General features: G+C 39.3%; 1 protein-coding gene across 1 annotated transcript in view; it reads left to right on the top strand.

Moving 5' to 3' along the window:
* Positions 1-13912, top strand: part of LOC131240112 (linoleate 9S-lipoxygenase A-like) — a 48289-nt gene extending 34377 nt beyond the window's left edge. The window contains exons 4-9 of the mRNA XM_058238165.1: positions 8191-8529; positions 9190-9275; positions 10294-10380; positions 11127-11431; positions 12218-12481; positions 13009-13912. Of these exons, the coding sequence (XP_058094148.1) occupies positions 8191-8529; positions 9190-9275; positions 10294-10380; positions 11127-11431; positions 12218-12481; positions 13009-13777 (1850 nt within the window). The 3' untranslated portion in view covers positions 13778-13912. The remainder of the gene's footprint in view (positions 1-8190; positions 8530-9189; positions 9276-10293; positions 10381-11126; positions 11432-12217; positions 12482-13008) is intronic.
* Positions 13913-14564: the final 652 nt, after the last annotated feature.

The raw sequence follows: 14564 nt of genomic DNA, 5'->3' as shown, positions 1-14564 counted from the left end.
AACCCTAGATATCCCTAAAAGTCCATAGGAAACCTATATTTATAAGCAAAGTTTCACAAAATCGTAAAACCGGATCAAATTTATGCAGTCTGCGTAATGCCTTTGATGTCATCGAACACCCTTCAATGTTATCGAAGGAGTTTGAATCTGGAAGTCGCGCATTTTCTTCTTTCGCACTGCATAAGTCTCTGTGTCATCAAACCGTCATTCGATGTCATCGAGAGAATCTTTGATCCATCGAATAGGTCTTTGAGTCATCGAGAATGTGTCCAAAACAGTCCAGTGAGTTGCTTTAAATTTTTCAATAAATTCGATGTCATCGAGCTCCTTTCTTCGAGTCATCGAACATTTTTTCGATTAATCGGTAAAAGCACCCAATATGTCCATAACCAACTCAATTTTTCCTCATAAATTAGATGTCATCGACTAGTGTTCGATGTCATCGAACAGATCTTCGATGTCATCAAACGTCTCTCGATGACACAATCTTTGTGATTTTTGTGCTTGTCCTTTCGACTTCCTTCCTTCTCCACTAGGTTTTCTTAGATCTTGGAGTCTTAAAATCTTCAATCTTGGTCTCCAAAGATCCCTTCTTTGCTTTAGTGACTTTTGAGCACTAAATCCATGCTTTTAACATTCTTTTCAATCCAAACTCTTAAATTCACCTTGCAACACAAACACATGTAAAATATACCATTAAACCATATTATGTTTGTAAAACCAAGAAATAAATGGGGGATAATATGCAATATTTGACCCTCAACACCACCTCCACCCTTAAGAAAGGCATTTTCCTACAATGAAAGAAAAATATGTTAAATGTGCTACTATGTTATCATCCATCTTTAATTATTCCAAATATGTCACATGTGCCAATAGTGCCAATGTGTACAAGTATTGCCAACTAGCTTCAAGTGCTCACGTGTTTAATGCATTAATGTGTGACTTGTGCCACAATTTTCTAGTGCACTTATTTGCACACCTTTTTGTCAATCACATGAGTCTTGTGTCAGTAAATCGGTTGAACCCTTGGAAGATGAAGACCAAAGACTCAAGAGGATAAAAAGCATCAAGGAGTGAAGACCGAGTATATCATGAGGTGCCTTGGTGGCCTTAACCTTAGACCAAAAATAACCTAACTTTTATATGACTTGACCTTAATAGGTAAACCTTTAATCGATCATCTTTTAGCCTTAGGAGCTCATTTGGATCATCCTTGGATAAGTAATAAAAGTCCCAAGCTGTTGGAAACTAAACTACTTAAACCAGTAGACTCTCAGGTGAGTTCGAGTGAAGCTCTATCTCAATCGATCAATTATGGCCGAAACTGTCCAACGAGTTCACTGACCTATTCTAACGAAGTTTGATTGATTGACAATCATTGGTTGATTGATCAAGGATGTCGTTATTTAACCCATTTTATAGGCGTTGCAAATAAAAAAAATATATAAACGGCATTCAGGCATTGGGCATAATAATGTGTTTTTTGTGTAATTAGAGCTTAGGTATTCCCCACTCATATTCCTCATCCTAAGCCTCTAAACTTATGATATTTAAGTAATCTTCTTGAGTTTTACCACTCTAATAAGGATTCTAAACTCCATTAGGAAGATGAACTTTATCTCCACCTTGTTTAAGAGATTAGATATAAACCTATAGGCATGTCCTTATCTAAATCCTCTAGAACACTTATCTAGGTGAATCCCTACTAGGAACCAACCATAATCTTTACTTGTATGAGATTCAACCCAACTCCCATCACCTTAGTCAACTCATTGGAGCATTGTATGCAAGGTGTTTGACCATGGAGTTGAACCATCAACATTAATGAACGTAGGACCAATTGAGAAGATTATTCAAGCATGGGAGATCAGTGAAGAAACATCTCAACAATGAGCTAAAAAGGGGCTCAATTTGACAAGTTGTCAATTACAGAGTCCAAACATTCTTTCCTTGTGTAGGAATTTGAGTGTAGAGTTTGCAACTAAAACTTGAATAGGTTCTTGTGTAGGACCGAATTCAACAAACACGGGTTTGTACATGTTAGTCTCCATAGGGAGCCTCATGCAGGAGTGTACGTAGGGCCTTGGATTAAGACTGAATTCATCGAACATGGGTGCGCACGTGTTAGTCTCCATAGGGAGCCTTTGGTGGGAGTATACATAGGGCCTTAAATGAGGATAGCTAGTGGTTGTTGGTTAGCTGATATAAAACTAACCAAGTCTCCGAGGGAGCCACCGATACAAGTGGAAATGAGTTCGTTTGACAGAGGAGTATATATGTAGGTTGGTGGTTAGCTTAGGAGAAACCATTATAAAAGTTAGAGGTGAACCAGATTTAAAATCTTCGATAATAAAATTTCGGTACACTCGAGGAGAGTGCATCCACCGAGAGTAGAATAGGCAAGTAGTTGAACCACTATATATGCTTGTGTTTGTGATTGTCATTTGATCACAATTCTATTTATGCTAATATGTTCGATGAATTATACGAATGCTTGAATTAAATTGTTTGTTAGACACTTAAACTATATGCACATATAAAATCATTATCTTTAAAATAGACTAGTTGCTTAGATTTATCTATTGTAGTATATGTGATTGGACCCACCATGGGTTGGAAACCTAAGTGTGAATTATCTTTTTAATTTAAATTGATAAATTATTTTAATTAGATAAGAATTTTAAGTGGTCATATTCATCACTCCCTCTCCCTCTAAGATTTAGTCGTAATTTTAAGCTCCGCTGAGCTTCTACGTGACATGGTAGACAATTTATATAATTTCAATTGTCATTAGAGCCAAGTTGCTCTTTGAAGACTTAATTATCTAGAGTAAGGTCTGCATGAGCTTTAGAATTATGTCTACTAATGAGGGGAATGCTGTCACACGACCACCTCATTTTAATGGGCTCACTACGCCTATTAGAAGGCTAGGATGGAGGTATTCTTGAGATCCGTCGATGATATGGTTTGGTATATTATTGTACATGGATGGACAATGCCCATAGAATAAGTTGTGGTTGACGATAAAACTATTAGCACTCCCAAAGATAAATTCAAATAGAGTCTTGATGAAAAAGCTCAGTATACCTATGATGCCAAAGTTTTCAATATGATTTACTATGCAGTGTTTCTCGATGAATTTAAATACATCTGTATATGTTGAAGCAACAATTATATATCTTGTATCAAGTTGTAAATTATTTGTAATTTGGTATGTAATAATTTTGGTTGGTTTGGTTTATCATTAGTATGGACCATGACAATGTTTAGTTTAGGTTTGTGTACATTTTTGTCAATCACATGAATCCTATGTTAATGAGTCATTTGAGCTATTAGAAGCTAAAGATCGAAGACACAAGAGGGTAAGAAGCATCAAAGAGTGAAGAATAGGTATATTGTGAGGTGCTTTGCTGACCGTAACCTTAGCCCCAAAACAGGCTAACCTCTAGATGACCCAACCTTAATAGGTAAACCTTCAATTGATCATCCTTTAGCCTTAGGAGCTCAATTGGATTATGCTTAGATAGGCTATAGAGGTCATGAGCTTCTGGAAACCAAACTATTAGTGCACTCATTTTTACACCCTGGTTTGTCAATTACATGAGTCATTGTGTCGTAAAGTCGGTTGAGCCTTTGGAAAGCGAAGATCGAAGATACAGTGGAACAGAAGCATTAAGGCGGTAAGAATAGGTAAACAGGTGGCCTTGGTGACCCTAACCCTGACCCAAAATAACCCCTACACCTCTAGATGGTCTTGACCTAATAAGAATAATTAATTGATAATCATTTAGCCTTAGGAGACTAAGAAAAATATGATAAGCAAAGCTAGAAGAGGTGTGAAACTATTGTGCAAAGATAGCCTAAAACAACAATTTTCAATGAGACTTCGATGGCATCAAGCTGTCATCGAAGCACCTTCAATGACATCGAAGGCTTGCTCGATGACATCGATTGAGAGTCAGCGATGTCCAGCAACCAAGTGGATTATTCTCGATGGCATCAAGGTCCCTTCAATGACATCGAAACTTATGTTTTTGATGATATCAAAGACTCCTCAATGACATTAATTGAGAGTTAGAAAATAGCCAACAATCAAATTGGATTTCTCCATGGAATTCTTGATGACATCGAAGACCCCTCGATGGCATCGATTGAGATCCAAAGATTGTCCCGCAATGTTGGTGGATTTCTCCCTTAATTTTTTTTATGGCATCGAACCCCTTCGATGACATCGAAGGCTTAATGTTCAATGAAATCAAAGACATTCGATGACATCAAAAAAGGTCCAGATATGTCCATCAAGAAAACATCATATTGCCTAGATTTTTTGATGACATCGAGGAGATCTTCAATGACATTGAAGGTTTTCTTTGATGACATGAAATGAGCCGTTTTCTTTCATTATTTATTTATTATTATTATTTTTTTTACCGTTGGAGCTTAAACAATTTATAAAGGGCGTTCGGTTCTTGGGATTTATGATGAGTTTTTGGAGCAACCAGAGATAAGGTGATCCCATATGCATATTATTCACTCCGTACCTCTATACCATTGAGTTCCAAGCAATCTCCCTTGAGATTTCAACTTTAATAAGGATTCCAACTTCACCATTGGAGATGTTCTTGAACTCCTCAATTTCATAGAGATTGGACTTAAGCATCTTGGTAAACCATTGTTCAAGTCCTCTAGGCGACCTATATTGTTGAATCCACTAGGATAAACAACTTTCCACTAGTTGCAGGAGATTCAACCCACTCCCATCGTCTTAGTCATCTTGAAGAAGAATCATATTCAAGGAGATTGATCGTGGAGTTGATGCCTTAGTGAAGTGGTGGCAACATGATTGAGAGAGAATTAGGGAGATGATTAAAGCACGAGAGAGCGGAGATTAAACGACCTAAGATGGAGTAACAAAGGGACTCAATCCGACAAGTAATGGTCATTGTAGGAGTCCAAAGGTTGCTCTCCTTCCTTGTGTAGGTTAGAGTGCAAGAGTTTGCTTAACCAAACTCGAACTAGGTTCTTGTATAGGACCTTGTCCTATGTGGCTTAAATCCATGGTTCTTGTATAGGATCAAGGTTGTTGGTTAGCCGAAGAAAAAACCAACCTAAGTCCTTTCATAGGCCTCCGACGGGAGTAAACGTGCTCAGTTCTTGTGTAGGACCTTTGATCTTGTGTAGGGCATAAATTTTAGGTTTGAGATTAGAACCTTGGCTTGTGTAGCCTAAATTGATGGGTTCGGGATTAGGACCCTTGCTCTTGCGTAGGGCGTATTCTAGGTTCAAGAGTAGAACATTTACTCTTGTAGGGCATAAATTATGGGTTCTTATGTAGGACCTTAACTCGAGAGTAGAGTCTAAATTCCAAGTTCGGGAGTAGGACCTTGGCTCTTGTGTAAGGCCTAAAATACCGGGTTCTTATGTAGGACCTTGGCTCGGGATTGAAGCCTAAATTGCCAGGTTTGGGATTCGGACCCTTGCTCTTGCGTATGGCATAAAGTTTAGAGTCCTTGTGGGGGACTGTAAAGGTTTAAGGTGACCCTGATTTAAAACCTCTGATAGTGAAATCCGGTACACTCTAGGAGAGAGTACATCTGTTAGGAATGGAGTAGGCAAGTACCCGAACCACTATACATGCTTGTGTATGAGATTGTCATTTGCACATCTATTTAATTATGCTTATATTTTGAATGCTTAATTATATGCTTGTATGATTAGATGGATGCTAAGATTGATAGTTAGCACATCCCACACACACATGTACACTATCATATAGGCTAGTTGCTTGTTAGCATATCTTTCATAGTTTATGTGATTAGACCCTCTATTGGCTTGGAAACCTTAAAGTTACATTGCTTAATTTAGTTTAATTGATAATTAGTTTAAACTAAGCAACTGTTATTTTTAATTGGAATACTTTTTTAATAGGTCGTAATCACCCCCCTCTAGGACATAGCCTTCATTCCTTAGCTCCGCCAAGCTTCTACACTTAAATCATTAAGGCATAAAACCGCAATTTCACAAACTGTCCAAACCAGTAAACTCTTAGGTGAGTTCGAGCGAAGCTCAATCGGGTCAATCGATCGAAGCTTGTCCTTAATCGATCGAGCATGGCCAAATTTGTCTAGCGAGTTCACGAGCGTATTCCAACAAAGTTCGATCGATAAATGGCCCTCGATCTATCGATCGGTGATGTCGTTATTCTGCCCGTTTTATAGCTATTGCAAATTGAAATATATATAAAGGGCATCAAACATTGGGCATAATGATGGTTTCTTTATTCAATTAGAGCTTAGGTAATTCTCCACTCATAACCATCATCTTAAGCCTTTAAACTTATGTGGTTCAAATCATCTTCTTGAGCTTTACCACTCTAATTAGGATTCCAACCTCCATTAGGAAGATGAATTTGATTTCTACATTGTTCTAAAGATTATACACAAACTTATAAGCATATTCTTGTCTAAATCATCTACAACACTCATCTAGATGAATCCCTTCTATGAACCGATTATAATATTTAGTTTAAGAGATTCATCCTAACTCCTATCACATTGGCCACCTCATTGGAGCACTGTATGGAAGGTGTTTGATCGTGGAGCTAAACTATTGGCATTGACAAACGTGAGAGCAATTGAGAAGCTCATTCAAGTATGTGAGAGCATTGAAGAAACATCTTAAGAAGACATTATAAATGGGCTCAATCCAACAAGTTGTGAATTGTAGAGTCTACGTAATCTTTCTTTGTATAGGATTGAGTGTAGAATTTGTAACTCAAATTCGAATATGTTCTTGTGTAGGATTGAATTCACCAGATACAGGTGCATACATGTTAGTCTCCATAGGGAGCCTTTGGAGGGAGTGTATATAAGGCCATGAATTATGACTGAATTCACTAGACACAGGTGTGTATGTATTAGTCTCCATAGAGAGCTCTATCAGGAGTGTACGTAAGGCCTTGTATTATTACCGTTAGTGGTTGTTGGTTAGCCGATAGAAAACCAAACTAAGTCTCCGTGGGAGAAAACGACATAGGTGGAAATGTGTTCCTCCCACATGGGAGTATACGTATACTTTAGTGGTTAGCCTAGGAGAAACTATTGTCAAAGTTAGCGATGAACTTGATTTAAAATATTCGATAGTGAAATCACAATACCCTCGAGGAGAGTGCGTCTGCTAAGAGTAGAATATGTGAGTAGCCAAACCAGTATATATGTTGTGTTTGTGATTATCATTTAAGCACAATTCTATTTAAGCTTGTATGTTTGATTAATTATATGAATGTTTGAATTGAATTGTTTGTTAGGCACTTAATCTGTAAGCACATACAGGATCACTATCTCTAAAATAGACTAGTTACTTGGATTGTTGTATCTATTATAGTTTATGTAATTGGATCCACCTTATCTTGGAAATGTAAGTGTTAACTGCCTTTTCAGTTTAAATTGATAAATCGTTTTAATTAGCCCAAAATTTTAAGTGGTCATATCCATCCCCTTGTACGACTTAGCAGTAATTCTAGGCTCCTCCAAGCTTCCGTGTGTTGTGGTAGACAATTCACGCAAATTCACATGTGCCAGTGTATAACTTCATACACCTCACATCTATTGTATATGCCAAGATTCAACTTCAAATGCCCAATTATGCTACGTATGTCATATGTACCACTATCCATCTTCAAGCATCCAACATGTACCACATGTACTAATTTTGCACATAATAGTGATTATATATATATATATATATATATATATATATATATAAATATATAATAGTGATTATATATATATATATATATATATATATATATATATATAAATTTTCTTGAATTTTTATTTCTTTTTACCATAGATCCTAAATTACTTGGAAATATTATTGAAAGCTAAACAACTGAAACAATGTTTCCTTTCACATAGTTTCTTGAAAATAATGAAATACAATTTTCTTTCCTATGCTTTCACTGAATACAAACCGGCCCTTCAAAATTATGCACTCTACCTAATATGTAAAAATTATCATGTTAGTGTTCTATGTCTAAAGCCAAAGTGTGCCATGTTTTCCAAAATAGAGTATGCTGGTGGCTAGAGAAAATGTAAGTAGCAAACACTGGTTGTTATGAACTATTAAATTGAATTAGCATTTTCTATCTTAATGATATGTGTCGCCTTATTGTCTTATTTTGATCAGACGTGCTCATGGAAGGACGGCCCACCATTATCAACCTGGATATCTACATCCCTCCGGATGAGCGATTTAGCCCGAGCAAAATGTCAGAATTCCTTTCAAATTCCATCCAAGCAATCGAGCATTTCTTGATCCCGGAGACCAAAGCCTTGTCCCAACAGGACTCCGGCTTTGAGTCGTTCGATCAATTGCACGATATGTTCTCTGGCAGCGCAGCCTTAGACAACTGGATGGAAGTGAAGCTGAAGAATTTGGTCTCAGACAAGGTTTATAGAGAAATAGTTAGAGCCAGTAAATTAAGAGAATCCTGCATGAAATTCCCATTACCACAGATTATGGCAGGTGAGTCTTTTGGCACTGGTTTTTTTTTTTCTTAAACCCTAATTTGCGCCGAGGATGCACATTATAGTGAATGACTTCAACCCTAAATCATATTGATCTTAATCATATAATTCATGGACCATGTCCTAGGTGGGCCATCGTAAGAAATTCACTCCAACTAAATATTCTAACATGAGAAGAAATAGCTTTACTATTGGATGGTAGTAGAAGAGGCAGGATCCACTACTACAAAAGCTTTGTGGGTTATGCTCAACCTACAAAGGGATGTGTGGGACACAGATATTTGCATGACATCCAATCCGTCCGTCCATTTTAGCCTCCTCATGTTCTGATTGGATTCTGAATTATGCTGCTCCAAAGCTCAGGTGGGTCACACCATGCAAAATCATGCCTAAGACCACTAAAATCAAGTGGTGTAGCCCACCTAAATTTTGGGATGGGACTCATCTTATGAACAGATTGGGTGGCATATACAAACACGGTGGGCCCCAAGCAACATCTGAGTCGTTTCCCTCTATTGTCGCTTTTGCTATGGCAATACAGGAGATGGCCATTGATTGGATAGTCCATATAAACGGCCATCAATTCATGGTTAGTATTAATGGGCTCGTGCACTGAAATTTTATATAAAAGTGTTAAAGATAATCAGTTGAATTGCAGTCAATCAATCAGCGTGGAAAGATGATGAAGAATTTGCACGAGAAATGATTGCAGGCACTAATCCAGCAGTGATCTGCCGCTTGGAGGTAACATCTCGACCGTACGATTAATCTGACCATCAAATCACGACCCACATTGAACGCTGAAAATTTCTTTGTATTTGCCTTGGCCACCAACTCTACGGTTTAGTCCAGCCATTCAGTTTTCCGTAGTGGGTCCCACAATATGCATGGTCTGGATTGATATGCAGTATGACACATAGGATTGTTAAAAGGGCTATTTTCATTTAAACGGCTCAGTGCATGCATGGTCAATTTCATTGCCACATCAACGAAGTGTCCACTGGGATGCGAGTCCCACACTCCCACTATACTCACATGTGGAAAGTGGCAACACGTGCACAACTGCAGCCACCCATCATGTGATCTCCACTAATTAGATACCATGTATTAAAACTTGGACTGCTGTGATCGTTGGATGAGTACATGATAGATGGTGTACAGTCCAAATTAGATGTACATTTGTGACCATGGAGTGGGGATTGGCTGATGAGCTGCTCCATTTTGCACATGGCCGGATCCTCTACATTCGTTTGTAAAATAAGCTTATTCTACAACGCCGGTTGTGGGGCCAAAAGTGTTGTATGCATGACATCCAATCCGTCTATCGACTTTGTACCCTCATTTTCTAATTTGAGGCCAAAAGCGAGGCTGATCCAAAACTCAGGGGGGGCATACTATGTAAAATCATTCCTAAAACCTAAAAAATCATTTGGTGTGGCCCACCTGAGTTTTTGAATGGACCTATATTTTGGGTTACCTATCGATCATAGCAGGGTGCATCTTATGAATGAATAAGAAGGCATATACAATACACGGTAGGCCCCACACATAATCTAGAAGCATTTAATGGTCAAGATCCCCATCCCAATTGTTCCCTGTGGTGGGACCTAGCTGTGTTTTGGATCATGCTGATCTTTGGGATATGGGGGGAAGTTGAAGAGATGCACCTTTTGGGCGGATTCCATGTGGGCCTTACATCACGGTGGCCCCACACTCCGACTTCACTATATTAATATATATATCTCCTTATGAAATAATGCAGACGTTTCCACCGGAAAGCATATCTGGGAAGAGTTCCATCACAGCTGCTCACATAGAGAAAAATCTAGACGGATCAACTCTCCAAAGTGTAAGGAAACGTACTTTCCAATAGTGTATGTACTCTGGTAGATACCCGAGTAGAATAATATTAGGGTTACCAATCGACCGGCCTGGCCCGTTGGGCTCTATGCCCATGTCCGGCACAATCTGGCCGTCTTGGGTTTAAATTTTTTAGGGCAGTGGGACAGAATCAGGCTATGATTTGGGTCGCAAAAATAAACAGCTCAAATTTTTTTATTTATTGAAATTGGTGGACCAACGTCCATACATGGCTAGTCCTGAGCTTAATGTCAGCCCTGCGTGCAGGGATTGGCCGAAATTTAAGACCCAAATCTTAAATGGGCCTGCCTGTTGACTTGATTTTATAACTAGTTGGAGGATGACATTTTATCCTCCAACTAGTGCCTATCGTGTCAAGTGTGACAACATCAAATCCATCTAAAACGTCCTACACACCATAAAGAACATATGATGCCAAAATCATTCAGACCTATTCATTGTGTGGACCACACAAAACTAAAGAAAACAATATACATCCATTGATCCTATCGAATAGGTGATCTTCATATCAGGGAGACGTGTTGGACAGGTGGGATGTTCGACACACATGACACATAGGCAATTATGTACGACCAACAACTTAGGTCCAGTAGACCTAATTTTGCAACATTGCATGCTCATAGTAGTTAGTGGTAAGAATGAATGGACGGTGAGGATCAACGATTGGCCGTCCTGCATGTTAATAAAGAGCTCTGAAATTTCATATTGAAGCAGGCAATGGATGAATGGAGGATATTCATTCTCAATCACCATGACTATCTCATGCCATCCTTGAGAACGATCAACGCTGAGGGTGTGTGCATCTATGCATCACGGACGCTTTTGTTTCTGAGGGACGACGGTACGTTGAAGCCGGTGGCCATCGAACTGAGCTTGCCATCATCCGAAGACAATGAAGAGGGTGAGATTAGTAGAGTTTTTGTCCCGGGGAATCAGGGCACGGAGGGTGCACTGTGGCAGCTTGCTAAGGCCCATGTCGTCGTTAACGACTCTTGTTACCATCAGCTTATAAGCCACTGGTGAGTAAGATGTGTGCTAGTGGATTGATCATTCTATTTGTGGGCCCCAATTTAGGTTGCCCATGGCTCGACCCATATGATTTGCTTCATGGGTAATCCAAAGTGGGGCCCACTTGGTACATTGCCCTGCTACTTGTGATCATTTAAGCATGTATTTGAGCTATAGGCCACAACAAATCTATGAGACTTAGGACCTGTATTATAATTTCCATACAGATGAGAAGGTCTCAAGCACAAGTTATGGTTTCTTATGCAAAATTCAAACACATCCTCTTATTGAGTGGACCAAACTTGTATGTGCTATTTACTGATGGCTAAGTAGATGGTGTTGATTTTTGGCACCCAGTAATTCTTGTCATGCGACCACTTTCCTTAAAAGCTTGAGTTGTTAGAGGATGTATCAACATATATTGAGGGACTTTAACACTCTTCAACATGTGCGGCGAGAACATGTTGTGCTACTCTAGGAATTCATACACTTGAATTTTTGCTCTGATACCATGTTAAATAACAATTGTCCCTAAAAGCTCAAGCCGTTAAATGATGATGCATGAATGTATATTGAGGAACCTTAACAGTATGTTGCATGTGATGAACCTAAACATGTGGTCCAATTAGTTAGTATTCAAACGGTCTTGAGTAAAAGATGTAATAAGAGACTTTAGTGTGCATTTGGAATTCAACAAGAACCTATTTTTACCAACAGGTCTTTTCGTACCTAATGGGATCTATATATCCATACAATTTTTAACCATATCCTTAAGTTTTGGTGTACCACCTTTCCAGGTTACACACTCATGCTGTCGTGGAACCCTTCATCATTGCCACAAGAAGGCAGTTGAGCTCGATGCATCCGATACACAGGCTACTAGATCCCCACTTCAAGGACACCATGCACATAAATGCCCTTGCCCGAAGCATTCTCTTGGGTGCCGACGGGATTATAGAGAGGACAATGTATCCTGGCAAGTACTCCATGGCACTGTCGTGTGTGCTCTACAAATATTGGAGATTCGATGAACAAGGCCTTCCTGCAGATCTTGTAAAGCGGTATTTGATATCCTCCTTTGATTTTGTTCTCTTTAATAATGTATATCGCTCTGAAAATGGAATAAAATAAAATAAATAAATAAGGGACGGATTCTAAGACGGTTGTAAACCGCCTATAAAATCCTTTGGTTTAAATATGGTTATAAACCGTCTATAAAATGATTTTTGTCGTCAGCATGAATTCATGCATTAGCATCTGCGTAAATAACACGTTATTAATCAGTTGGCGATTCATTAATCCCATGACATCAATACATCATTAGAAAGTGAATATGGTCTACTGAGCTTGATTGAGTCAAACTCAATTTTGGAAAAATCAAGTGGGCCTAATGGCTAGGATCGTGAAATGAATGTCCTTTCGCATGAAGAGAGGGCCTAACCACATGGGCGGTCCAGAGCTATGGTTTGAAACTCCCAGGTGCACACTGCACTTACTTTACACATACGATAGTGAACACACTCTTACATTTCCATATCATGAATACATCCTTCAAACCCCGAAAATGACGTGCTGGGAAATTTCTTAGGCGACTAGCAGTGGTGGACTCAGATCATCCCTCTGGCGTCCGGCTGCTCTTCGAGGATTACCCATATGGGGCCGATGGCCTGGACATCTGGACCACGATCAAGACATGGGTCTCAGACTACTGCTCCATCTACTACACAGATGATGCAACCGTCAGCTCCGATATCGAAATTCAAGCATGGTGGAATGAAATTCGGCAGGTGGGCCATGGCGACAAGCGCAATGAGGGGTGGTGGTACCAAATGAACACATTATCCAACTTGACACAGACCCTAACGACACTTATGTGGATCGCATCGGCCCTCCATGCATCAGTCAACTTTGGGCAATATGGGTATGCGGGTTACCCTCTGAACCGGCCGACGACATGCCGCAAATTCATACCGGAGGAGGGGACGCTGGAGTTTGCTGAGTTCCTCGAGGACCCAGACAAGTACTACCTAAAAATGTTACCGGACCGATTTGCAACGACACTTGGTGTGGCATTGATCGAGGTCCTATCGACACACATGTCAGATGAGGTGTACCTGGGCCAGAGATCGTCGCCGGAGTGGACCGACAACGATGATGTCCGCAAGATCTTCGAGAAGTTCAGGAACAACCTCAAGGAGGTGGAGAAGGTGATCATGGAGAGGAACGGGAATCCTAAGCTTAAGAACAGGTTGGGCCCAGCCAGGATTCCCTACACGCTCTTGTTCCCGGACACCTCGAAGGTGGGCCCCACAAAGGGAATCACAGGGAAGGGGATTCCAAACAGCGTTTCCATTTGATTGGCATTGGTTTATATCCTACAACTCCGTGTGTGTTTATATGATAGTGAATTTGGTGTTGTTTCCTTGATTATTTTGACGGTTGGGAAGGAGGTTGTATTAACGTGTCAACGCCTCATCCTCCAGCTGAATAAAATCCATTTCAAACTTAGAATTATTTAAATTTTAAACTATTATTATAACTGTTTCATTTTCATCTCTCCATGCAGTCTATTTATGGGAATGAAACATAAGGATATCATTTTATACTGTTTACAAGTCTTACATGATATCAAACTCTTGAGATTTTCTGACATGATATCAAACTCTGAGACATAGGGTAGGTCGCAGACACTTTCATGACAAAGATGATCAAAGAAGGTCTAAGCGGAAATGATCCAGACCATTATAACCTTAAATCAGTTGTGTCTCGCAAACTGGAATTACTTCAATTTTCAACATATTATATATAATTTTGGGTAGGAAAACTACTTAAGCCAAACAAGCTGCTTCGCAGGATTGTGCACGCCGGATTTGTGAGATTCCATCAGATTGACCGTCAAAAGTCCCATTTAAATTTTTGCTTTTACTATAAATACTAAGTTTTAGTTCAAGTACAACTCTGATCATTTGAGTTGTAGAAGTCATGCCCAAGATGAAAAGGGCTTAGAAAAGTTAGGAGAATAACATGGTTGGGCTAAATTGGATACTTACCCTTTTTTTTTTTTTTTTTGGCGGAAAGTCGCAAAGTCTATTAGGAATAAAGGTCATATATAAATAGTATAGTCATGTTTTTAGGGTGTTTGAA

The sequence above is a fragment of the Magnolia sinica genome, chromosome 3 (genome assembly GCF_029962835.1).
Source record: "Magnolia sinica isolate HGM2019 chromosome 3, MsV1, whole genome shotgun sequence".
Lineage (NCBI taxonomy): Eukaryota > Viridiplantae > Streptophyta > Magnoliopsida > Magnoliales > Magnoliaceae > Magnolia > Magnolia sinica.
This window is presented reverse-complemented; position numbering and strand designations above follow the sequence as displayed.